This window comes from Calypte anna, chromosome 12, assembly GCF_003957555.1.
Source record: "Calypte anna isolate BGI_N300 chromosome 12, bCalAnn1_v1.p, whole genome shotgun sequence".
Lineage (NCBI taxonomy): Eukaryota > Metazoa > Chordata > Aves > Apodiformes > Trochilidae > Calypte > Calypte anna.
Window position 1 is genome coordinate 9,990,791 of NC_044258.1, and position 27,589 is coordinate 10,018,379.

General features: G+C 38.9%; 1 protein-coding gene across 2 annotated transcripts in view; it reads right to left on the reverse strand.

Moving 5' to 3' along the window:
* Positions 1-27,589, reverse strand: part of EEFSEC (eukaryotic elongation factor, selenocysteine-tRNA specific) — a 120,157-nt gene that overhangs the window by 30,662 nt on the left and 61,906 nt on the right. The window contains exons 5-7 of one of the 2 annotated variants that reach the window (XM_030458669.1): positions 23,947-24,585; positions 9,369-9,525; positions 8,947-8,995 (exon numbers count right to left, since the gene is read on the reverse strand). In XM_030458669.1, coding sequence (XP_030314529.1) covers positions 8,958-8,995; positions 9,369-9,525; positions 23,947-24,585 — 834 coding nt within the window. In that variant the 3' untranslated portion in view covers positions 8,947-8,957. Of the gene's footprint in view, positions 1-8,946; positions 8,996-9,368; positions 9,526-23,946; positions 24,586-27,589 lie in introns of those variants that run through there. The other variant, XM_030458668.1, reaches the window with a different exon arrangement.

Here is a 27,589-nt window from a genome sequence, read left to right on the forward strand (position 1 = left end):
GCTGTATTCTCTCTCAAGAAAAAAGAAAAGTTTTCACACTTGAAATTACACTAAGTGTATACTGAATTTGCAAAATGAAACACCTAAAAAGAACAACAAACACCCCCCCCAGACACAAAGTAGCACATGCATCCTGCTCTTGTGTGTAGTATGATGAAATCGTGGTCTTTTCACAGAAGAGTGATCATGTTAGTTCATGCCATGTTCTAAGCCAAACTCTAAGAATCACTTTTATAGCAGAAATAAACTTGTTCATTTTCTCATTCTGAATATTTGTCACTCGCCAACATGGTTCACTTTTTCCTCCCTTTTTCCTTAAAAAAGATAACCTACAGTAAACAACTCCATTTAAGAAAGGATTTCCTAAGCACATTAAGGCAAGGCTCGTGACGGCCTGCCAGGGGTGTTTTACACAATGGCAGTATGAACCCTAAAGATTAGATAATTTGGAAAAGGTCACCAGATAAGTTAGTGGTGATGGGATGGCAAACACAAGCTTAAAACCCAGCAGCCTGCTCAGCTACATCAATTACAGACATGCCCCACCAGCAATAGAGACTGTGCAATAAGGCCCAAGTAGCTCACAGTTGCTGTTGTAATTATTCAAAAATTCAGCAAAGTAGCAGCCTTAATTATGTAAAAAGCTTTTTTTTCTCTGCAACTTTCCACAATAAGTACATTCTCTCAGAATAACAAAGCCTGGATTAACTGGAAAGACTTATGACCACAAGAGACCCTACACAGCAGTAAGGTTGCAATACACAGCAGCACTGCCAGCTCTCAGTTTTACCACAAATCTCAAGATAAGTGCACTCCTTTTGAAATCCCAGATCTTAAAAACATGCAACTGAGTGCAAATCTCAAGTTTGTTTAACTAATGTATCCAGCTCCTATGGCTTAGGAGAATCTTATATATGACTAGAGTTTATCTAAGAGAAGGAAAAAAAAAAGAAATCTTTATACAGAAGTTTTTCTTTTTTTTTTTTTTTTTTTTTTTAATAAAAGCAAAATCATTCTTTGAGGGGCTTAGCATTGTGAGTATTTTGGACAGCTGACTACCAATGTCACTGCCAACTGAAATAACAACTGTTCACTTTCAAAATACTTGTAAAACCCACAATCGTCTCCTAAACTCTCCTCCACACAATCAGATCCACATTTATCTGCAAATTAAGATAAACAAATTTTAACTGCAGCATCTTTCTGTTTTACAACAGGGATCTGAAACTTAAGTTTAGGGTACTAATAGAGTGATTGCTGTTCTTGGGAGGAAAAAAAGGAAGCACAAGCTGCCAAAATTAATTAACACAACCTTAGAAAGAAACTTATTTTGGCAGCTAAATTCTCTACAGCTTCCATCTATAGAGGGCAATCAAGAGCACAGAGCAGAACTGGTCCTTGTCTTCAGCCCTTCTTTTCACAAGCTCACAGTTTAATATTAAAGCATCCAGAGGTGAGACACAAATCCCCTCTACCCTGCACACTGTTACAACATTCTCAAACTGCTGGCAGAAATATTGGGGACAAAATAAGGTGCCACTGGCATGAGACTTCAGAGACCAAGAAAGATGGGTAGGGGGAACAGCAGCAGTAACAGAGGAGGCTCTTAGGTCATCTCACATCTGCTTTTCCCTTTTTCTGAAAGGGGCCTACAAGAAAGCTCAGGAAGAGCTTTTTGCATGGGTTTGTAGTGAGAGGAAAAGGGGAAATGCTTAAAAACTTGAAGAGGGAAGATTTAGGGGAGACAGACATTAGGAAAAAATTCTTGTGAGGGCAGTGACACTATGGTAGAGGTTCTGTAGAAGTAAAGATACCCACACTATGGTCAAGCAACCCATCTACTGGAATTATTTTTAATAGGATTTTCTTTCCTTAAAAACTGCACAAATAATTACATATTTACAGAAGGAAAGGAAGTGAAAAAAATACTTGATTACTCACTGAGGAGAATAAAATACTATGGGACAAGAGGTCAGTTACAAAGCATCACCCAAACCCAGCAATGTTTTCCCCTTGTGTGTCAGTGTGGGCAATGTAATCACATAATTGGAGCACATATAATGCAACTGCATAATGGAGAGCTAGTTAAGATTATTTTTTATATTCCAAAGTTTTAAATGCTTAACTTTATTACCTTAATACTTTTGTCCTTTGAAAGTAATTTGCTTTAAACTGAGGCACTACCTACATCTTTACTGCTTTCTAAACAAAAGAACGTGGTGTACAGAGTAGAGGTAATACAAATAATCACCTAAGCACAAAAACAAAAGCCAGCAAACCCCAGAGTTAAAGCTGGGCTTGTTCTAAAGCTAAACTCACACTATGGCAAATATAAGGTGCTTTGCTACCTAGGGTAGGATGAAGGGTTTGGTACACATTGCTCTTTGCCACCATTTAACTGCTGGTCAGAGCAAAATGTGTTTATCCTGAAGACCACCCGTAGCCCAAGCTTCAAAGGGAGTGCAATGGTCCTTGTTTAAAGGCTCCATCTCATTACTTCAGTTACCCAGAAGATCACTGTGCAACCTATAGTGTACCCAGCAAAAGTTTTCACACAGGAGCTGGACCTTTTTCTTCTGCAGAAGCACAAAAACACTGCTATGTCACCTGGTTTCTGATAATTTATCATCCCTGTCTGCCTGACCCCAGAACAGCAACCTGCTGAACAGGCACTCCAATGGCAACGTGATACCCAAAGAGCCTTGACTCCCCCCATGGGCACACAATTTGCTCTAGTGGGGAATGTCTCTGAACCCAATCTAACAGTCAACACAACTCCTCAAAGTTAAGACACTTACCCTGCAATTCTGTCATTACAATCAAGACCAGGATCTACTGATACTAACACGAATGAGGCAGCCAGCCAGTTTATAAATTAACACCTCCTTGACCTCTGTTTTCATTCCGAAAGAATGTATGCAGATCTTGACTTTAATTCCACAAGAACAACACTTTAAGGTCAATAAATCTGGATATTCAGCTTCAAAGGTCAACATGGGCTTAGGGAATGTCACTGCTTAAAAGGTAGGTTTGATTTCTTGAGGCCAACCTTTCTGAATAAACGCAGCAGAAATTCCTAGTTCCTATGTGGTCACCAGGACTTTCACATCTCTACAGCTTAATCCGCTCAAGAGGGGATCATACAGGGAAGGGATGCTTCCCTGGCAATAATCCTCTCCCAACCTCTGTCCATACTACACTAGCCAACTTTCACAAAAAGGAAAGAAGATTTATGCTTGAAGTACCCCTTAAGGATTTTAGGTTTTGTTTGCTTTAGAGGGTCGGGGAAGAGAGGCTGTGAAAGAACAAGCGGAGTTAATCTCCAGCTTTTAAATAAAACACAGCTACACAGATTTCTTTGCCCTTGGGCCTCTGTTTTTCCTCGACTGAAATCCCACTCAGCTTCACCTGATACTGACAGGGATGGAAACCCACCAGACCCCTGCAGCCAACATTTTTTTTTCTTTTTTAAAGAGAGTCAGGCTGGGCAACCATGGACCTCAAATGTGCGTAAATTTCATTTGGTCTAAGAGATGAAGATTATCCTATTTTAATACAACACAAAAAAAAATTCCAAATGTCAAGAGTCCCCATAAAAAAAAAAAAAAAGCATTCTGCTTAGTGACAAGATGTTTATTTTCCATGAAAAGAAAAGGTTTAGAATGCCACAATTCTGCTGATGTCAGTAAGGACTATCTCCAAAGTTGGGAATATGACATTTATCTACAGACAATTATTTAAAGCAAACAAATCCCTGTAGAAAACCCCTTTTAGAAAATCCCTGCAACCAATATTCCACAAACACCAGTTATTGTTGGTGTGTTGGGAACTACCTGAAGAAAGCAAGACATCCCTTGAAAAATAACTGTGGGATTTTTTGGTTTTGTTTAGTTAAGATGTTCTGAAAGGGAAAGCTATAGAAAACAATGTGATACAGAAATTATTTTCCTCTTTTTTTTCCCTCCCCCATCTTTGAATAACTCCATATTACTTCCTTGCTTAAGTGGAGTGATAAAACCAAACTGACTTGAATCCCTCTTTTAACCCCACCATTTTAAAATGTAATTTTAACTGGAACTGAAGTTATGCAGAGTAGTGCTGCTCACCCATAGCTTTTACAAAGCTTTCTCCCTATGTTATTAACCATTTTTGCAAGCCAATGTGGGATCCCATCCAGTGAAAAAAGTATGTGGAGAAATATAAAACCACCAAACCAGAAGGACACACCATCTTCATAGTACACTAAGGGAGAAGAACATATTCAGCATTTCTGACCTTAATATTAAACATCAGAATACAAGAGTTTCTCAAGAATAAGGCACCATGGTTAATTCTTACCACTTTATGCCATCTTATATCAACACTGCAGGATCCCAAAGGTATTGTGTCCCCTGAACCAAGGAGAACATCGGTGCTGAGTACTTCAGAACAGACTTTTATGGTGCATTCAAGCCCTCTATCATGACAAGCAGTGGAAACAGGGAGAACAGACTTGTGCTCTCATATGCAATAACATTTATAAATGCAAGGCAAGAAGTTACTGGCAACAAAAGACAGGGTCACAAACAAGTCTGGTCTTCTGCTGTAAAAAAACTTAAAACTACTATTATCCTGTACAGGTAAAAAGAACAGCAAGGTAAAAAAGCTCATATTCTAATATTCTCATTTGTATCTCTTCTTATGAAAAGTGTGCCTTTTATTACCTTTAAGTTAGGTCAATTGAGAAATGTGTTCAGCTGTTATGTGTGCTAGATATGCACTGCTTCTTTTGCATTAAGAAATAAGGTAGCTCTTAACTTATCTCATGTATAGCTGTATTGAGTCGAAAAGAATTGCAGTCAAACACACTGCAGTGCCTCAGAAATGGTGAGCACTTTTCTAGTAAGCAGACAGTAAAGACAAAGGAAAGTGAACTGTGCCCAAGATATCACATATGCTCCAATTAGATTTAAAAAGTCACTTCATTTTACAATAATTTATCACAGGACAAATGCAACATGCCAAAACCAATGAAATGGGTGTACCTAGAGCCAATCTTTTAAAAGATGTCATGAGACCCATCAACAGATTATGATTTGCAAATGAAGCAGAGTTTTACAGGGTCAGTTCTTGGGTGAGAGATGGTTAAACAAAATCCACAATTAGCACTACGTTATTTAAACAATTCACTGAACTTTCATCTGAATTTCTTATCCAGCATGACATTCCTGGGTGCAACTTATGTTGAAATAAGCATTTTCCAAAGACCATCATTGTTAGCTTTTGACTTCTTTAGAATAAGACACTTAAACATACAGTTCCTGCCTCCCCAAACCTGTCCTTGATCCCAAAGGTGAACAATACTTTTCACTCGTTTACCTTGACTTTATAATCCAGTGTTCCCATTTATAACTAAAAGAGCTGCCACACATCGCACACCTCAGCAAGAAGCACTTCAGCAGTAGCTCGCTCACACTCACACTGTAAGCATAACTTACAAAGCACTGAAGTTTAAATTGATTTTCAAATCTTGTTTGTTTTTTAAGCAGCTTGTTAAACTAAGCAAAACTCTCCTGTCAATTTAGAGATTATGGCCCCTTTTAATGTATTTGATCACACAACCAGTCTGGAAAGAAAGAGTCATCCTGGTGATTAACACACCTCTTTTTTCTTCAGTTAAAATACAAACCTAGACCTACAGAATAGCAGATGTGCCACCCTTTTTAATATTTCTTTAGACTACATACTGCTGTAAGTAGTCTAGAAAGCAGGTTACACCTTGCCACTCAAGCAATAAAAGTGTGCCTGAACCCCAAACCTAAAACACGATGAAAAAATGCATTGTCCTACTTTCCACCACCCTGCTGCCTGTTTTAAGCCAACAGAGGCACCAGCAAACAGCCAGGCAAACTACATGAATATTCTCAAAATGGAATTACAACTTCTTGCTTTGCAAATATGATCTGACAGTGCAAGAAATCTCTGATAAATAACATCTCTCAATAGTCAAGTTAGACTTCGGTTTATTTCATTTTATTAGCTTTTACTTCTACCTCCTTGGACCACCCTAAGGGATTCTTCTCCATTATGTTCTTCAAATACTTGCAGATAACCATATCTCCCACTTGGACATCATTTAGCCAAGTTCCCTACACTTCTTTTCATCTTCTTTCCCTCATAAATCAACCCCTTCAGCCTCTCCAGCATTCTTGCTGCTCCTCCCTGAATTTCTTCCAAACTGCTGACATCTTTCAGCAACTGAAGAACTTCCAATTGCATGCTGTACTCTAGATGTGTTTTTTTGTACTCTAAAGAAAGATAACTAAGCCTTTTCAAGAAATATTAATGGTCCAGGTCTGGAATAAGTCTAAATCAGAATTGTTAAAAAAAAAATAATCTAGAATGGATAGTAATTATCCCCATTTCACAGAGCAGAAGAGCAGAGAGAAGTATCTGAATTATCACTGCACACAAGCACTGCCAGGATAAGAAACAGATTTGTGTTCTGCCATTCCTAGGCACGAGGTCTGTCAAGTTTCAGCCCACAGATTACAGAAGACAACGTTCCCAGGGTGTGATCTATAGGCAAACACAAGCCATTCCCAAAAAACTGTGGAACAACACTTGAGGAGCCCAACACCTTCTCACTGAGTAGGAATGATAATGCTGGCAGCTGATGGCACCAGCAGGACCAGGTAACACCCTACAGTGTGCCAGGGGCTGCTATTACCTTAAGTGGTCAGGACAAAGGTCTCCAATACATCTACCTGATTTTTAATGCTTTGTAGAGGTTTGTTTCTAAATCCAGCCCTTGGCTATCATCAAATTAACTACCCGAACAAGCTATTAAATTACAGAACTTAAAACTGGTTTTCAATACAAGAGAACTGACAGACTACCAGGCTAAGGCAGTGCAAGGCAGTTTTCAACTTGCAAGTTTCCTTCCCTTCCTTTCTACTCCAATACATTTGTGAAGGAATCCCAGGGAAATAACAAAAAAATACTGCAAAAAGCTTTTCACAAAAGAAACCTTAAGAGACACTACAAGGTGAAAAAAGGCTTAAGAACAGGGAAGGAGAAAAGCAGTCTGATCAGTTAAATATAACAGAATAAAATCTAAAAACCCACAAACAGGATGCAGACATTAAAAAAGAAACACTGACCTAACAAAGGAATGTGAACTGTATTTGACTTAAACAGCATCACAGCAATAGCCCTCCCCCTACACACAAATCTCTGCAACTCTTAAAGACACAGGTTTTTAGACCCTTGCAAATTGAGAGTTTTTTCTCAGCCAGCCACACTTTGATACTTTCAGCTTGAGCTCATTTAGCTTGTTGCCTCTGCTTTCCAGATAGAAAGAGTACCCAAATTTAACCCAGCCTAAAGAAAACTAAGTTGTTTTATTCTGTATAAAACAGAATATTTTCTGTTTATTCTGCGCACCTCAGAGAGGTATTGAATTCTAGTGTACTGCTATTTATTCTTCTAATTGAAAGTACAAACTATAAGGGTCCTGTTTCATGGCCTGCTGTTAAATACCAAAAGAATATAACCAAGATTAGATAAGGAACACCTTGGTGAAAGGCATCATTACTTCCACCTAACTCAATATTGAGCAAAACACAATTTTCTAAATATGTGTACAATTTTCTTAATGTGATTGCTGGTTTGCAATTACAGTTTCTGCTTACATCTACAACAGTGACAAAGATACCTCACTAGGCTTCTCCCCTTCCCAGAACTATTGCCTCCACCCAAAATGTGCAAATGGCAACATAAACGCCATCCTCCAGCTGATCTCCTCTTTCATCATATTTCTACCTACAGGAGATAAAAGCTACTATGCATACTATGTTTTTAAGCAAGATGTATTGATTTTCAGCCTAAATCCTTTTCAGCATTAAGATCATTCACACAATTTCACCACCTGCCTAAATGCAAGTACCTCAGTAAACACTTAAAAGCTTCTCTAATTAGAAAATGCAAAGTGTGTATCTCTATGGTGTGCCTTATTTCTTTAGCTGTGCACCACAATTGCTAATTAGGCTCTCAGACCTATTTGCAAAGTTTAACATTTAGTGGCAAAACTGCAATTACAGCTAGGATGGAATACAGGAGAGGGTTTTGTCTAGTCAGAAATTCTTGCCTTGTGATAGAAAGAAAAAAGAAAATTTGCTGAGGGTCAGAATTAGTACACTTGTATCAAGCCTTGAGTGGAAAACAGTTCATCTTCAGCAAGGAATCAGGAAACTTCAGTTTTCTCTGTAGATCAATCACTACCTGATTGCTTGCTGTCATAGAACTTCATTATTTCTTTATTCCACTTCTACAACAGAAGTAATCTCACTCATCTCCTTAAAGAGGGTGGAAGATTAAATGGGCTAAAGACTACAGAAATACAAAGTACTTCTAGTATTATTAAAATCTTATCCTATAATATGAGTTAAATGCAGCACCCTCAGTGTCTTTTGAAAAGGCTCAGAACAACTTTCCTACCTTAAAAGCAGAAAACAAATAGTAATGACACTTACAAATTCTAGCACCTATCATTCCCCATGCTTCCAGCTAAGGAGAAATAAATCATGGTGTAATTGAATAAAGATGAAAAATATAATCATATATAATATCATAAAGCCAGGAAACACAAGCAATAAAAAAACCTCTCAAGATCTCTAAAAACTCATTTATCAAGCAGTTTTTGCTTGAAGGCAAGTTAGGTAATAACATGCAAAAGAGAGTCAAATTAAGGCATTTGCATCAACTGTACTGTATTTAATAAGTAGCTACAGGTAAGAATGATTTCTGGTTTGTTTTCCTTTATTTGTTCAGAGGGCTCTGGTGAAAATCATATGTATATTAAGAGAGGAGAGATTTCCATAAATATTTCTTGGCAAAGACAATTTTGATGTTACTAACACTAAATCAGAAGTCATTTTGAAACTGGATTTTGTTGAGAAGGGAGATCTGGTTTCAGCTCATTCAGTCTCACACCATATGTCACAGCCACCATCACCTAATTAGAAAGGGTACAATCCAGCAAATCATCAGTGGTCCAATTGGCTGTGAACAGATTTCAAAACTTCAGGACACTTCCATTTGCAATATGGAAGGAGCTTCTACACTTGAAACAGATAACTAAAGGAGTATAAGAGTAAGACTAGATAAGGAAAAAAATTTTTTAAATTATAAAAAACACCAGAAAAGGTTGCCCAGAGAGGTGATAGATGCCTTGTCCCTGGAAACATTAGTCCAATGGGGCTCTGAGCAAACTGATCTAGTTGAAGATGCCCATGGTAATCACAAGGGGCTGGACTAGATAATCTTTAAAGGTCCCTTCCAACTCAAACTACTCTATTTTTAATATTTGTTAGCTGGTAAGTACCTACCTGGAATTCGGATTTTAAATTTGCCACTTTGTCCAAAACCACCATCTATTATTCCATCTTCTCCAGTAGATAATTTGACTTTCAAACCCACAAAGATCTGGATGTTTGTTTCCTTTTTGAACAGTGACCGACCGATCACACTGTAATCATCCATCACCTGCAAAAGAAATAGGGTTGCATAAGTTTACTATCTAGAGTGACAAGAAAAATTATACCTATGAAATATAATAATTTTGGTGACTTCTACCATCCTGCCCTTGGAAAACCATTTACCCCAGAATAACCCAAAGCTCTATAAGACAAGTCACCTAAACTTCTGAGTTTGAGGTAATTTGTGTCTAAAAGTACAGGAGTTTTCACATCCTTTCTTCTAGCATAAGAAGAACAAAACTTCCATCAGAACATGCTGTAAAGATCAGCTAATTAAAATCTCTCCTGCTTTGAAACCTTTCCATGAAAGTCACTTAAGTACCTATGCTTGCAAAGTTCATTCCATTAGTTATCCCACTGCTAAGCACATTATCACCTACATAAACATTCCCTGTCTTTCTGCTCCAGAGCTGCACTCCAATAGCCACACTTACAAAGAAATGACAGAACTACTCAGTTGCTGTATAGAGCCTTTTAAATATTCACCTTCCCATACACATTAATTTATTAAACTAAAAGCCTTATGACCATTATATCCAATTTTAATTTCAAGGTTTGTAACCCAGTGGGAAGAACCATTCCAAGTTGAATTCTTAATTAAGCTATCAGGAACAAGAGGCAGCAAGGTTGGTGGGTAAAGGAAGATAAACAACCCTCCCTTAGGCATTACAGAGTATAAGGTGCAGCCAAGTGAGCCTAATCCTGCAGGTGTGAATATCCTTGTATACGTAACGCCCAGAGTTACTCTACCTCAGAGCTGCAGAAAGAACATTTATTTGCTTATCAGAAGAAATAAGAAGATATTACTTCAACCTTTTCAAGATGATTTTTTAATTGCTTGCAAGCATTGCAGCTTTTCTCTGTATCTGAGGAACAATTTTTAGATAAACCTAAGGGTTTCAGAGACAAAAGCGACTTAAAATGGTGAAGTATTTTAACAGATTTTGAACACTCCCCTTGATTCAGCTTAAACAATGACTCTAAGTATTGCTGGTCTGTTAAGCTTCTCTCCTTCCCTGAAGCCTCTTCCATAAAAAGAACAGTTCAAATAGACTCAAAGCCCTTAGCATTCTTGGGTTTTATTTTGTTACATATTTCAATGCCAACCTTAGTATCACAGTAAATCTAGGATCAGAAATTTAATTTTTATTTTAAATGGAACTTACTCTCTCAGCTATAAACAGCCCTGGAAGGGCTGGGCCACTTCAGAGGGCACTGGCAGTACCTCACCCCATCACAGACCAGACACACATGCAGGATGAGAAGTGTCTACAACCCTTCTACCTCCTTCTGGCACTTGCAGACAAGAGCACACACAGCCCCACTTGGAGCCGAGTGCAGGATCAAGGCTGTAGGACTGCTCACTGCCTGAACATCCACTTATCTTTCCCCAAAAGGTCTCGTTTCTTTTTTTCTTTTTGGTGTGTCTGTCCTTTCTCACCTCTCTCAACAAACCTCTCCCATTAACAGTAGTATCACTGCTTGGCAACCTCTGGTTTAAATTTAAAACTGAATAATGTCTTTTACTAGAACCACTGATAACAGGTAGTGGAACAGAGGGAAGATAAGCTTTCAGGCACACTTGCCTTTCTTCAGGTCTGAAATACAAGACTAACAGAAAAACTTGTTGTTAATTCCAATCCAAAGAAGCATTTACATTTTCAAAACCTCCTTTTTTCCAGTGATGTTAGCTGGTAAAATGAGAACATTACTTCTTTGTATAAAGCTTTTATTCCTAAAACAAGAATTTCAAAACTGAATATCCCTCTTCTCCACTGCTGGCTACTTGCTTCTTATCCCTATGTTCAGACAGCCTCCTACACACTCCAGTAAGGGTCTTCCATATATCTATTATTTTTGTAGTTCTGCCCCCAAAACGGCACAGGAAGCCAACTTCAGAGACAACATAAACATATTTATTTTTCCAAGAGCACTTCAAAGTTATCTTTAACCTTATTTAAAATTGAATTACAGGGTGAGCAACCATACTAGCCTAGAATGGTTCAGTTCAGAGCCTTACTGGGAAGGCTTTCAGAAAAAACCTGTTATTTCAGGTAACAAGGATTACAGGCATCATATACCTTTGAGTAAACTGGTAATGATGACCTACAATTGATGATTGTATCAGCAACAAAATACCATTTAGGCATGCCATAGTCAGTTAATAACTTGATTTTAAAGCCCCTTCTCTTTTTTTAAGTAAACTTGATCTTTAGGATCCTGTGTTTGCACACACAGTCTAGGAAAGTAACTGAGGACTCTGGCTGCACTGCTGCTTTCACTCAGATGGTTAACTTGTTAAAAAAATCCCTCCTTCAGCTGATTGGTATGTTCTGTCCACATCACCATTATTCCTTGAGCATCTCTACAGGCCATTAGAAGAACAACTACTTTAGCACTACTGAGATATTAAGTGATCAGTGATTTGCCTGAGTGGCTGGAATAAAAGCTTCATGACCTTAAGTATCAGACCCCTACACTAAATACTACACATCACAGCCCCGCTCCCATTAGCCTATTACCAATTTATCCCCAAAGATGAGTAAATAATAAGCAAATGCCGGATATAACAAGAACTAAGATAACTGATCAGTCTGTGCAGTAAAATAAACGGGGGAAGGAGAGATAATTGCCATGACAGAAACTTCATTTTCTAAACTTGAGGACCATTCTATAAAAATAAAAGAAAAATTATTTTGCTTTAGTCTCAGTTCATAAAAAGCCACAGAAATGCATGTTGTTCTCCCCAACTGAAACTCAACACTTCCAATTACTTCACCAGCAATTTAACTCCAATCGCTGGATTTTAAGTTAATCCCCTTTAAGTTCTCAGAACATCTACAATGGCAATCACTTTGCCTATTAGCTGAACAGCCTTTTGGGAGACCTTCCTGCTTTTCTCTCAAACACTTCTTGTTATAAAATATTAACTTAAAAAGCCAAATGCCGCAAAGACAGTAAGGGATCTGCAGTCTGCTCTGAAGCTGCAGCAAGGGGCCTAGCAATGAGGGCAGACTAATTTTATTAACTTCAGGGAAACTTCAAAAAGCTTTAGGGCTTTAATGCCAGACAGAGACGACCCCAAAAGTCGGTTTAAGTGCTGCATAAACAAAGGATTAGAGCAAGAAAAAGCTGAAGGCTCCTTGCATTTCTTGTTTATGTTGTCATATGACCTAGTGGGAGTGGGAGAGGGCTGCCTCTCTGACTTTAATCCCCCATGGTGTACAGTGGCGTTTCAGTTCACTGACCTACATTACGATAATATTTTTTTAAATTTATGGGCAGAGGTGCAGCATCAAACTCACTTAAAGACTTTGAAAAAAAGAAAAGGGATGGGAGGGGGAGAACTACCCAAAAGAGAAAAATTTTGACTGGTAGAGTCTCCCCCTCTTACTTAGGTTAGATCAGCAGCTTAGAAAGGGATTTCAAGTTCAAAGGGAATGTCTCTGTTACTCTTGTTTTACTGCTTAGACCAGAGGACACAATAGCACTGAGTTTATGAAATATCCCGTCCCACTTGGCTTCTGTGTTCACAGGAGAATAAGTAAACAGCACTTTAAAACCACAGGTGAAGTACATGCAGCTCTGGCACATGACACTTCTGCTAAGAAGTTCACAGAAAAAAAACCAATTAGCCACCTCACCTCATCTAAGCAGCACTTACACCACAGTACACTGCTTACAAAACCACAGTTAACATTACATGTGTTGGCATTCAGTGCAAACCATAATGTAATTCCAAGAAAAAATAACTCCGGTGTTTCCCTTGGAGCAGGGATAGCAAACCATACTGTTCAGCCTGTTAAACCACTCGTTTTTAAGTAGCGTAGAAATTACTGTCACGCTCTCAAACAAACCATTGTGCATTTTGAAAACAAGTAATTCCATGTCTTAGTGTATCTGTTGAAAAAAAGGGATGAGAACAGACACATACAGGAGAAAAAGCTGTGTCAGGATGAGACTGGTAAATGAGAGGTTTGAAACAGAGAAAGTAGAAGCACTGAATACTAAATACTAGAAAGAGACACAGAGAAAGAATAACCTTTTCTGATGTAATCTAAAATTATATTTTATATCTTTCGACAAAAAGAAATAAAATTAATTTTTAAAAGAATAAAAACAGGTCTGAGGAATTATTCTCAAACTAAAAAATAGCCCATTGAAACCCAAGGAGAAAACAACGGGAGAGGGGGAAAAAAAAAAAAAAGGAACCTATGACTAACTCAGAAAAGACAAAGCATTTTTATTACTTTCTTGTACTTTAGAAAAAGTACACTTGAGACATCTTCATCATGATCAGAGACAGCTCATTTATTTCTAGAAAACAGTTTCAAGCACTTTCTACTTCTGTGTCAGGAATGGGAATATTTCGGCAGCTGCAAATTCCTGTTCTCCATCCTTAAAATGTGGCTTCGTGGATTGAGAAAATTATGGTAACATGAGGCCACAAAAAGGGTGAGGAGGAGAAAGGAACTGGGAGGAACTTCACTGCTGATTTGGTTTTTCATTACTGAAACTTAAGTGAACAACTTGGTAGAAAGGAAGATTTGGTTAGCCATGTTGTTTGTCAAGAGTTTACATGAGTATAGAAATATTTAAGGCTTTTCTTTCTACACTTCCCTCTGGACTAAAAGCTTTTGATTGTGTGGCTGGGCTCTAAAGACCTCACCATTCTCTGAGCAAACTAAGCTTCTGCCTTTAGACATGCATCCAGGAGGAAGAAATGGATCTGAAAAGTTCATCTCCTTCAGCACTTCATGTCTCATGTACTGCTGTTTTAATAAAGCAAGAAGCCACCACTCAGACATCTCTGCATATCCAGGAAACTTTGGCCTTCTCATATTTGTGCTCTCTCTCCCCAGCCTAGGTTTCTTGTATCCAAGAAACATCTTTTTTGGTTCTTGTGTTCCTCAGTAAATGCATGGTGCATTTGAGATTTTTTAATAAGGAGACATAAATGCCCTTCCCTTTGCTGTGCATTTTTCCATCACTATAACCTGTTTTTACAAGTACAGGAGTGGAAAAGGAACCTTTAGTACTGACTCACAGCAATGAGAAAAAACTACATAACCAGCCCAGTTTAGATTTTAGAAGTCCTACACATACCAGTTCATCTCTAGAGCCACACAGGCTACAAAAAGACACTAACTTCTTTATACACCTTTATAATGCAAGTCTCCATTCTATTTGAAGTTTAGAAAGGTTGAAACCCAAAATCTACAGCCACTAAATTCCTGACACAGCCTTGTTAAGAACAAATTCACATTTTGTCAAGTGAGAATAAGCTGGCTGATGTTATGATTTTATGAATGTTTATACCATTCTGTGCTGTGTCCCCGTTATGCAAGAACAGCAACAAGAGAGGGAACAGAGGAGGCTACAGACTGTTGGTACCTACTACACTGCTCAGGACCTCCACCTCCAGGTCAGTCAGCCCTGAGTTGAACCACTAGAAAGGTTGAAAACCCTGTAAATCTTCCTATCCAAGCACAAAGCAAGACAGAAGAGCTGTAGATGCAGAAGTCTTGACCTGGCCTTGTAAGAAGGATGCAAAGAGGATTGCCAAGAAGGGGGCTCTTCTCAGGCTGAGGCTCTGAGCAGCCAGAAGGACTTTGCTGGTATCCCATTGAACACTCAAGCACTTACTTCAACTATTCTCAAGTGCTTTAACTGTAGAGATCTCAGGTTGAGAGATCTTAAACACACAAAAGGAAGTATCAGTGAGACCTGGTAAGCCTGGAAGACTGCACACGTGGCACAGAGCACTGTGTCAAGTATTGTGACAGTAACTTAATTTATTTCTAAAGGAAACTGCCCACAAAGAGCTTGGGGAAGGCAAAGAGGAACAAACAACTGAGGCTTACAAAATCCTCAGTGGAAATTAAGCTACAAGGACAGACCTGTAGAGAGCTGCCTGAAGAAACTGATGCCAAGGGACAAGCAAGAGCTGACTCTTTGACACAGACTTGCATCCCCTGCTGGGGGCATCATATGGACATACAAACATCCCAAGTCTGTCCTCTCCTCTAGTGATCTCTAACTCCAGTGTGTGGATCCTCTGCCCAAAGCTGAACAATCCATCATCCCTCTTGGACAGCAGCTTCTTTCTGCCACTTGCTTGACAAGGTTTGTGATATCAAGCAATACAAGCCTCCGCTACGCTACTGAAGTAAAGGTGTACAGTAAAGGGATGGTTACAGTGCAATAACAAAGGTTTTGGTTTATTTTTGAACTTTAAAAATGCCTAGGAAATTACATTTATATAAAACCTAAGTTACTTTAGTTGCAGAATTGGGCACTTAAGAAATGCCAGATGTCCATACAACCTTATTCCTGTCTCTCTTTGATATGCCCCATGATACAGTCTTTACATGACCACATTCAAAAAAATTTCACAGAAACCTTGGCTTATTAAGTACATAGGGTAGAGGCACAGGGGAACAGAATTAATGTTGCATAGGCAACTGTAAATCTGGTATTTCCTAACTTTCAAGCGCTTGATTTTGCAATCCAAGTAAAATTCTTCATTTATTTTTGTATCCAATAAATAAAATGGTGTATTGGTTGCCTTGCTGACAAACCGATTCCCCCACAGGTGACTCTTGCACAACCTCAGAAAAATCAAGACCAGCTGTCCATACACTTGTAAGACCCAAAAGCATGTCTGTATTTTAAATTTAATAATATAAATAATAACCATTGGTGTTACTCAAACCTTGCAAAATTCTACTACCCAGCCATGTGGAGCAAGCCATTCTTTTCTTGGTGAATGCACAAAATACCAGTCTTTTCATATGAGTAAACAAGCAGAATCTGTGACTTAGCTGCTATGCTTCTTTGACAAATTTATTCTAATGTGTTAATCCATATGTTGTCAGTCAGTCAGTATAACCACTCTTTTCTCAGTACCATTTAAGAAAAATGGCATTTGTTTGATGAGCATACAACCCTCCCTTTCCCTTTTCCCCACTAAGCTTCTCAAACACTTTTACTCAAAAACTAAACAAAAGGCAATAAATAAACGCATCTTTTATATTCCTATTTTACAGTGCATTTTCACTAGTGAATGTACTGTGTACTTTTATTCACCTGATTGCCTTCATCTCTGCATTAGTACTGTATTTAGCATACCATTAGCACCCAAGCAGAACCAAACAAACTCATGTTCAGACTTTAAAGCAGGAAAACTATTAATTGTGGCGTCTGCATGTTCACAGCAGCTGGAGTGACTTCCACCACTTCTCCCAGCTAGAGCCACAGAAGGTTCTGCAGACAGCCCAGGTCACTGCCTGTACCTCCAGGCCACACTCAGTTTTCACTGCACCATTTGGTCTTGTTACTCACTTTGAGCCTGTACGAGCCTGAACACTGTCTCAGTTACCCAAGCATCATCACCTGGCTGATGCTGTGGTTTACTTGCTATTCTGCTGGAACCACAGTGCCACAGTAAGAAAACAGCATATGAAACATTAACCCTAGGAAACCAACAAAACACCCTTTTATCTGGAAAAACGTTAGATGGAAAAAGCTAATTATTTGATCAGGTATAATTTAGCTTTCTTCATTCCTAGCAGCATTGCAACCATGTAACAGAAAATTTAGGGAGCAGTATTTCTGTGCCAAATGTTTTAAATACACTGCACGGGCACAAGTCTATGAAACAAAGTCTGGTATAACTGATATCTGGGAAACAACTCCATGAATAAGTACATGATCACACATGAGCCTCCACTCAGCAATCTTTCTAGATCCTAACAAGATAGACTGGGTCACTGCTGGTTATCACCTAATCTAAATACTACTTTTCCAAACTTCTTGGAGCTACTTACTACTTATCTCCACAGTATCTCATCCTTCTTCTGAAGGGCCAGAAAGATTTGTTAAGTGATGGTGACAAAGATGTTCCATTTGGCCAATCAAGTAATGCACCTGCTCTGACAGAGCTCATTATCCTACTGTAACAGAAAAAGCCCAACACTTAAAAGATGCTAAAAGATAAACAAAGCTCTTCCATTCAAGCTTCAGAAGAGATGCTCTGATAAAAACCTTGATAGCTTACCCTGCTTTCACATCTTGCTCCTGCAACAATACTTTCCTCCATGGGGACACTTATATCACACTAATAGCCAAACAATTAATAAGATGTTCTTTTGCTATAAGTGATTCTTCCCTCCTCCAGAAACTAGGCATGCTAGCTACATGATGGCCCCAGTCCCACAAGAATGAGTTCAGAAAAAAACCTGACTATCCAGCAACCCATAAAAGTGGGGAGCAGTGCGACTATGAAATGGGACATTGCACGGTTGTGACTCATGAAACTGCTGAAGAAAAGTGCAACATGATTATTATTGAATAATAAAGCCTAAGAGCAAAACAAAGGAGAAAAATACCTTAAAAGCTTTGAAACACACAGAGATAATTCTTAATATCAGAGAAACACAGAGAAAGCATCTTTAGGAAGGCCAAGCCCATTCTCATATGAAAACATTCTTCTATGCTTAAAATGGAAAACAACCACAGCCAAGACACGAATGTATTTTTTCACTACACAAGCTTGAAAGTGCAGAAGGTGCAGCTAGCACTGTGCAAGCAAGGGAGAGTTTTCCTTCTGCTTTTGTTTCTGCCACAGAGCTACTGATTTACGAGCATCCTTGACAATAGGACTCTGTGGCAACCATCCTAAGATAAATCCTGCTTGTGCAAACACTTTCAAAACAGGCAGAATATCTGAGTCACACAGGAAAGCATGATGCACTTCTGCACTTCACCTTTCAGTTGAAACTCGCTGTACTCAACCTGTATGCCCATGGAAGACAAAGACCAAATAATGGGATAAATACAAGGGATTTATCCTGGGAACTGAGAAACCACTTGGTGAGTCAGACTGGAATTAATCTGCAATGCTGCACAGAGGTAAAATTCAGAAAGGAAGACTTTTCAGAGATGGTGTCAGGATTAATACAAGTCTCTGCCCACAGAACTGCAAAGAGCTGGCTGGTGAGGACTCTGTCTCCAGGAGCTCAAGACCAAGGCCAACAGGATCTGTTTATCTTCACAACTTGCCTGTCTCAGACTCCAGAGGCTGCTGACCTGCCATGGTTTAGTGACAGTCACACTATACACCAATTCAGAGGGATAAACTTGTCACAGCATCTCATTTGCCCTTTTTCACCAAGACTGACCCATCACACTCCTTAAAGCAACACTGGTGTTCACAATAGCACTCTCAGCCCTGCTTTTACCTTTTTATCAGTGCAAGCCACTTGTTACCAGCCCAGCTCTTTTTCCTATTGAAAGTGCATTTGTCAGGCAGCCAAGGTTTTGCAAAAATAAAGTGTCCAGAAGGCAACAGTCTCTGTGCCTCCACATAACCACACCAGAAAGATGCTCAGTACAAACTTCCTCCCACTGAACTTCTGTCCTCTCTCAAGTCCTCCTTGCAAAAGAAAACTGGACAAGGATTTCACATCATTCTTAAATCATCAAGTTAACCAAATTTTGCCAGTGCCCTCTCAGTTCTGAGGGAATGACAGATTTTGATATTCCTTAAAAGTAACACTGAAAGTCTTACTCTAAGCCCAAAACAAATCTGGTGTAAAGCAAAACGGGAACATCTACACACTTCTGCAACAGCTCAAAAACATCAGATAAAATCCCAAGTCCAGTTTGAATTGTGTAACTTTTTCATAACAAAGACACAATCCCAGCATAGGTACAGAGCCAAAAATTCCCCATGCTGGTTAGAACCAAGTTTCCTGCACTATGTAGCACCTCAGACAACTCTGACTTTATCAAAAAGGCAGATGACAAGTGTTTTAAAGCCCAGTTTCTCAGATACTGCAGCAATAGTAACATATACCTAAACAAAAAAACAAACAAAAAAACCCTAACAAAAAACCTAGTAGGTAAATAAGTAAAGACATGAAAAGAGAGACTCAAGAATAAGCTGAACACAGCTAAATTCAAAGAACCTGCAGAACAACAGTAGTAAGGCTTTGATTCTCTCTCCCAGTGGTCTACTCAAGTCTTACGCTTTAAAAGGCAAGATACCAAGTAAACAGTGAGCAGTATAGAAGTGTGGGGGTACTTGAATTTTTGTGCATTTACCATCACTTGGGCAGGTGATAAAAACCAGGAGGAGCTTAGGTGTGTCTTTTTACTAAAATGTACAAATTCAAGATGGCTTCATAGTTTAAATATGATTTTTTTTTTTACCTTTGTAAAATATGGTGCTTATCCAGTTCAGAAATTTATGTTCTAGGTGAAACAGCAAACACATCAGTTACTCCTAGAGAGCCAAAGTCTTTGAGAATAAATTATCTTCTTTCATTAAAAAAAACAACGAAAACCAAAATGAAACCATAAAATCCAGGGGGTGCTGTGCACAAGGGGCAAAAAAGTGAAGTAGAGTGATGCTGAAATTTAAGGAATTTACAATTCATACTATTCCATCAGTGCTTTGAAATTAGTAAGAATAAGAACAAAACACCAAACCATAAATGCCTTATTTCTCCTGGGTAAACTGGTAGTTAAACAGCAGGGAGTTTACATTTAATTGTAGCAGCAAGCAGGGGGCTTGGGAGAGCCCTCGTATTTGCTGCAGTGTTTTACAGACCAGTACCACTGAATTCCACTGCAGCCCAGTCCAGAGAGAATGTTTCCACCCCATGCTGAACCTAGGAGGGCAGACATTGTGTGCCCGTGCCCCTGCCTCCCTCTCTCCCAGCCTCTCAGGAAGCTATGAAGTCAATTTTCCCCAGCAGCATTCTCTGGAGGAAAAGTTCATTTCTCGTGAAAGGTAACATGTATTTTTTAATTATTATTATTTTTATGCCTCCCCAGGGAAGGTGAGGAGGGGGGAGCTTCCTTGCTCAACAGAGACAGAAATTTTCCTGTATTGGTGCCAAGAATAGACACCCTAAATTCAGCGATCCTAATCTCCAGCCATCCATCAGCAGCAGGGTGGGACCAGCTGATTCAGATTTTCTATTAGCTAGAGACTTTGTGTACTAAAATAAGTCACTGTACCACCCAATTGTTCCTGCTACTCTGCTATGCAAAAGCACAGGCTTCATAGTAGCTACCCCAGCCAATGCTGCAAGTACTTCCCCATCAGATCTTTTATAACTGGCACAGCACTCTTCCCACCAACTCTTCCAGGTCCCTGCATACCCCCTGTGACTCTACATCATGAGCTTTTTTATGACATTTGTTCCTCTCATCTTTCAGCATCACAGAAAATAGCAAAGGAGTATCTACAGAACCACAGAAGGCAAAACCCAAGAATAAACCTAACCTGCAGGCAGGTGGCAGCTGCTCATTTACAGGAACATATTCATACAGACAGTGATCATAGAATCATAGAATTAGCTGGGTTGGAAGGGACCTCAGAGATCATCGAGTCCAACCCTTTTACCACCGTTGCGGTTGCTAGACCATGGCACTGAGTGCCACATCCAGTCTCTTTTTAAATAGCTCCAGGGACGGAGAATCCACTACTTCCCTGGGCAGCCCATTCCAATGCTGGATCACTCTCTCCATAAAGAAATTCTTTCTAATATCTAACCTAAATTTCCCCTGGCACAACTTAAGACCCTGCCCTCTTGTCTTGTTGAAAGTCGTCTGGCAAAAGAGACCAACGTCCACCCAGTTACAAACTCCTTTCAGGGAGTTGTAGAGAGTGATGAGGTCTCCCCTGAGCCTCCTCTTCTCCAGACTGAACAACCCCAGCTCTCTCAGCCTCTCCTCATAGGGTCTGTGCTCGAGTCCCTTCACCAGCCTGGTTGCCCTCCTTTGGACCTGCTCCAGGACCACGATATCCTTCCTGAACTGGGGGGCCCAGAACTGGACACAGTACTCGAGGTGTGGCCTCACTTCCTTGGATTCTGCCCCTGTACTCAGCACTGGTGAGGCCACACCTCGAGTACTATATACAGGGCAGAAGTTATAACATATGAAAACAGTATAAAATAGCCCCCCAGCTCTGTATTTTAAGAGACATTGAGAGATTCAAGACAGTCCAATAAATTACACTGTTGGACAAATGTTCAATAACCGACACTCATTGGTTATTTTCTGGACCAGAAAATAAAATGCAAGCAATTTGATTGAATGGGCTGCCCAGGGAGGTGGTGGATTCTCCGTCCCTGGATGTTTCTAAAAAGAGAATGGATGTAGCACTCAGTGCCATGGTCTGGTAACCACAGTGGATTAAGGGTTGGACTTGATGATCTCAGAGGTTCTTTCCAACCTGGATGATTCTGTGATTAACATTACTTCATTGTTTACATAATTAAAGGCAATAGCAGAATAAGTACACCATCAAGGAATTTGAGAATAACACTAAAATCATTTAAAAATGCACAGCCAAGGTTGATGGCAAACTCTCTTAACCCAGTCAGCCAACTCACAATTACACAGTTAGTGCTCTGAAAATTTTCAATACCCACAGACAAGTGCCATGCATTGGGAGCAAAAACAAAGAATCTGAGACCAGTTCATTTTCAGTTAAACAAAGCAAAGCAGTATGTGTCTCCATGGATCACATAAACTTCTGTTCTCATTCATATTCCTACAGTCACAGTGAAACAAAAGGAGTTGGTAAGCCAGGTCTCACTGGATATTGCAGCATGGGCCATGCAGAAGCAATTACATTTTTAGAGAAGATAAAGACAAATGTTTCATGAGTTCTTATTGCTCTAGAGCATCCCAACAATTGATATCCAGACATTTGGCCTAAGCTTCTCTGAAGCTTACAGGACAGAACACTTCAGATCTGTTGTTCTAATTCAACACCATCAGCCATAGAGAAATGTAGACAGACATTTCAAACAAAGAAAACAATACACCAACATTTTGAATCAAAAGTGTCTGCTGATTTTGGGTGTCCCATATAACTCATATTGATAGAGACAAATTTTTCAGAAAGTTACAGATACCCTCCTCCTATCTTCCTTCCTAGTGGCAAAATTGGCATCCAAGGAACCAACACACCACCACAGGTCTGTAAACTCATTTGAAAAGAATAGGGTCCACAGTTAGTAGTGGAAATTTAAAGGAGAATTAATTTTTTTTTAAATAATGACCCAGAACTGAAGTCACAGAAGAAACCTCACAGAAAAGAGGGAAGTACAAATTACCCATTTGATCTATTAATGTAGTGAGGCATATAGAAAAGAACCTCACTAAATCAAAATCATGCCCTGACAAGGATCTTCATTTGTTTTTGACTGTTAAATTAGAAAAGCAACAAACAAATTAAGTCTGCACTGTAAATTGCAACCCTGGTAAGATATCCCAAGTGTTTAGTCTCCTGCAGTAAAATAAGGATATTATGCAGTACTCAATGCAGCCTTTGTGGGATTTAAAAAAAAAAGACACAACTTTATTCCAACAACCAGGTTTTTGATTGGGAAGTTAAAAATTAGCAGTTCTATAGTTAACAATTTGAAAGTTAATCCTATATGTACAGCACACTATATATAATACATCAAGTAAAGTTTACATCAAGTCTGCTCATTTAGGGGTAAGCAATAAACTTATATATTGAAAATCTTCACCTAAATGGTTCATCATGAAAAATTCCACTTCAGGATATACAACCAGATAGTTCTTCAGTGATTAGCAAAAGGTAACCACCACAAAAATCAAACTTAGAACAGCAATATAGTAATACCAGACTACTACAGAAAGTGACTACCTGTACTGCAGGGGCAGTAAAAATTCCAATTAAGTTTTATGCCATGTGCTAACTTCCCCAGAAGTTACACACCCATTTTCCACCAGTGAGGCAGATCAAGTACGGACACTACAGCAGATTAACACTTGTGCAACAACGAAACAACATGCATTAAAATAAGGCTCCAAGTTCTCCGTGTCACCAGCTAGATCCCAAATGTAGCATGCTATAACTCTGCAAGGCATCTTGTAGGAAATTTTTTGCCTGGTTAAACAAATCACAGTAATTCAGCTTCTTATTTAATAAAATGTGAAGATGCAGAAAATTAGTGTTCTCTGTGCTATTTAATCTAGTGCTACTTCCTATTTGGTATACATTGCCTTTACATATTCCAATGCTTTACTGCAGAAAAACTGTGATATATGTCAATGAAAAGTTGGAAGTTTTGTCTACTTGGAAGAGAGCAGAGGAGCAACTTAGGAACATACCCAAACAAAGCAAGTTTGCAGGAAGAACAGAGTGGGCTAGGCACCAAAAAGATCAGTAAAAAACCAGCATCAAATTACTCAACACTGCACTGAAGTGAATAAACCAATCACTTTGGAGCAGTGGTTTTTACATCGTTTGCAACAGACAAGATGTAACATATTAGGTATAAAGATTCTGGAACATAGCAGGGAAAATTCTTTGGCTTACCAATACACCCAGTTATACAGAACAAATATTTCCCCTTCCTACAAGACAACTTACCCTTTCCACTTGCCCTTCTTTATGCTTCTGTTTGTACACTTTCAGCTTCGGAAGGAAAGTCTCCGTGTAGTTCTTGTCTTCCATGCCTTGGAGCAGTACCCCATGGAATGCCAACCTGCAGGTATTTGCATGGATGTCGGTGTCCAGCTTGGAGCCGATGACAAGGCAGAGTTTAGGACAAGTGACAGGCTTCTCAAACTCCAGCAAAGCCCACTGCTGTCTTGGGAGCTGGACTTCTGCCTGGTCATTTTCTTTGTTCTCTTCTGAAGAATTTGTGTCCTTGGATAAGTATTCCTCCTGATAAAGATAATCTTTTTCAAAATCAAAAACATTCTCTTTAATTTCTTCATTGAAGTCAGCAGGGGCTGGACTGAAAAACATCACTCTTCCCATAACTGTTTCATGACCAACTGTGATATGGAACTTGGCCTTGGTATGTAGAGCTCCTCGAAAATACTGGATTTTCTTCAGGGAAATGATAGCAGCATGGATGGTGTGAAGGGATTCTGGGGTGCAAATCAGGCCTCGTTCAAGAAGTTTGGGATCAAACTGGGTTACACAGATACCTACTCTGTCACCCTGCATAGCATAAGTCACAGGAGTATGGAACATCTGCATGGACTTGACCTTTTTTGTTACCTATTGATGAAAGGACAAGAAAAAAAACAAAAAACCAATTAATTGCACACAAGTGCTACACAAGCACAAGGCTACATGTCATGCCCTGCAACTCTAATATGACTGACCTTCCAGAAAAGTCTGGAAGTCTTTGAGCTCAAAAAAAAGAAAAGTAACATACTGAATGTAGATTACCATAGGTTTGAGCCTCTTAGCTTAACCTACTTCTGTTCACGAGATTAAGATGATCATGGGTACAACTATGCTGACATTTGCATCATCATCCATGCTGCAATACCTACATATCTTCCACAAATTAACAGATATACAACCAGAAGTGTGGCACTAAAACACCCATCCACGCACCTATGTGATCATTTTCCTACCTCTCTTCTATGAAAATAATTTCATACATTTCTCTAACTACTTGGTTTGATTCAACTGTAAGATGTTAAAAATAAAAAACATTTCCTTATAATATATTCATACTAAACTGAATACAAGGAAATCTCGTAAACTATGACTGCAAATTAATTGGTAACAAAAAAATACCATCTCCTAGTCAATGACATTACATATATAAAAACACTCAAAACCTTTCTTGAAAAGATCTGGATGTTCCTAAATATATGGCTTAGAGTTGCTGTCACTGAAAAAGCAGGTTCCACCTGTTAGGATTAGCACTGGAAAACTACAGCACTGGCCACCACTTAAAATTTCTTCATGTCTTCAAGGTGCTATAAAATTTTGAACTTAATGAGCTTGCTACTATATTAACACTCTCAAGAAGTTCAAGAGAAGAATGAAATACGGCTTTAAAGATCAGTCTAGGTTGAGCTTGAGCAAACTAAACCAGTTTAATTTATCAAGGCTTAATTTAGGCTTTTCTTTCAGACCTGTAAAATCATCCATCCAGCTTCCCCCCCAGCCTGTAGTTTGCACATAACCAAATTGTTTTATAACAACATGTCTATGTTGTCACCTACTGCATTTATTTTAATGCTGAATGCTTGGTAAACCACTCTGCTTGAAGTCCCTTCATTACATACCAAGCTTTTAATACTGAACTCATAGTTTTGGCAATTAGAAAATATTCACCTCCTAGATAACTATTAAGTACTTGGACAAGAATCCTTTGTACAGAAAAGTTATATACAACATATTTTTAAAGGGCTGAAAACTCAACATTCAGATCCAAGAACTGAACTCTCCATGGGAATGCTCCGTTCCATGTTTTTATCAATACATAATAGATTATTCTGTGAATGTGTACAGAACAACATCAATCCTAGAACAGATCTCAACTCTGAGTACAATTTCTTCTTCTCTCTCCCTTTTCTTAGGACACATTCTACAACTATCACAAAATGGCTCACGTCAAAAGCCACTGTGCAATTCTCAGCATTCCAGCCATTAGTAACTGTCTTACTCAGCAGGAACTGTTCTCAAATCAATCTCCAACCCACAGCGTGTCCTGTCTAATCCTGGCCTACCCCATTTATCTCCTGACTCCTGAAAGTAAGAAACCAAAATGCGCAAACACCAACGAAGAGAATCCCAAACCGAAGAACTGGACTCAGCAGATCTGGGCTTCATCCTCAGTATGTCACACACACAGCTTAGAGCACGTTCAGATTAAATGACTCTGAACAGTTCAGAGAAGTTAACCTTGTTAATTTCAATCACAGAATTATTTACTCAAAATAATACTGAAAACATCAGCTTTATTCCTACATCTTGGATACAATGCGTAAGTGGAAACAAAACCTTGGATTTAACCTTCTCATTTCCTACAAAACCTGCTAGCCCATACAGAGGCCATAGTACTTGGCTTCAGATAAATATTTGTTTGCCTGTTCCTAACATCACCAAACGAAGCAACACCAAGAGAAAACTTTAGGGGAAAAAAGACTCTGAGGGGAACAAATTGCAGAAACTTAGACCAAATTGGAGTAGTAGATGAAAAGGCTATTGGCTGAACTGAAACCTTCAGTAAATGGAATATAAAGAGCTCTCCAAATAAGTCAGCAAAAAATGGTCACAGGTAATATACAGAAAGCTGATCTCAAAAAGGGAAAAAAACTAGCAGCTGCACAGCTTCTGGAAAACAAAAATCCTGTATTCGTCCTGGAAACCACACTTACACAAATAACAAGGGCCATGAGTTTCACTGCTACAAATATTGTTAGGGTTCCCTGGATCTCTGGCTACTAACCAAAAGAAGCACCCTTTTTCAGATTATAAATTATTATTGCAATATTTTTCAAATCCAGTGACACATCAATGCCTGTGGATTATTGAAGAATTCACAGAACATGAGAAAGGAGATGTAGAAGTGTGTTCACTCAAGAGAAATACCCCTCACTAGAAAGTCTTGACCAACATAGTTTGGTATGACAACCAATAACAGAACAGATTTAAAAGAGCATTCTAAATCCTCACTAGGATTTCTGCTTCAAGCATTTTTTTTCCTCAAACATATACTCATTATTCCTTTAGCCAAGCCTCTCTAGCTAGACTATAAACATCTTAGTGTTAACCTCCACATCTCTTTTCACTGACAGGGTTGTACTTCTGAAAGCTGATGGCTTGAATCAAACCCATCTTTTCATTCACTATCAATTACACTTTCCTCTCCAGTTTTAACCATTGTGATTATACCACTGGTGATACATGTTTAGTGACCAAAAAAAGAGAACTTTTCTAAACATATTTGTTTAAAAGAAATAAATAACTCCTACAAGATTGAAATTGCCACATGAAAAGTAACAGGACAAATCATGGGGGATTGAAAGACTTCTGAAATTTCATATGTAATAATACTGGCAGTAAATCTTCCATCTTCTGGAGTCATGGACAGAGTAAATAAACTGCCAAAACTTAAGGAATCTTCCATCTGTCACATCCCAACACAAAACTGGAACTAAGATTCACAGAAGGTTGATGCAGTTTTCTACCTTACACAGAGCCACAATGCATTTTTTTTCTTTATATTAATATTCCAGTTTACAAAATTACTTCTACA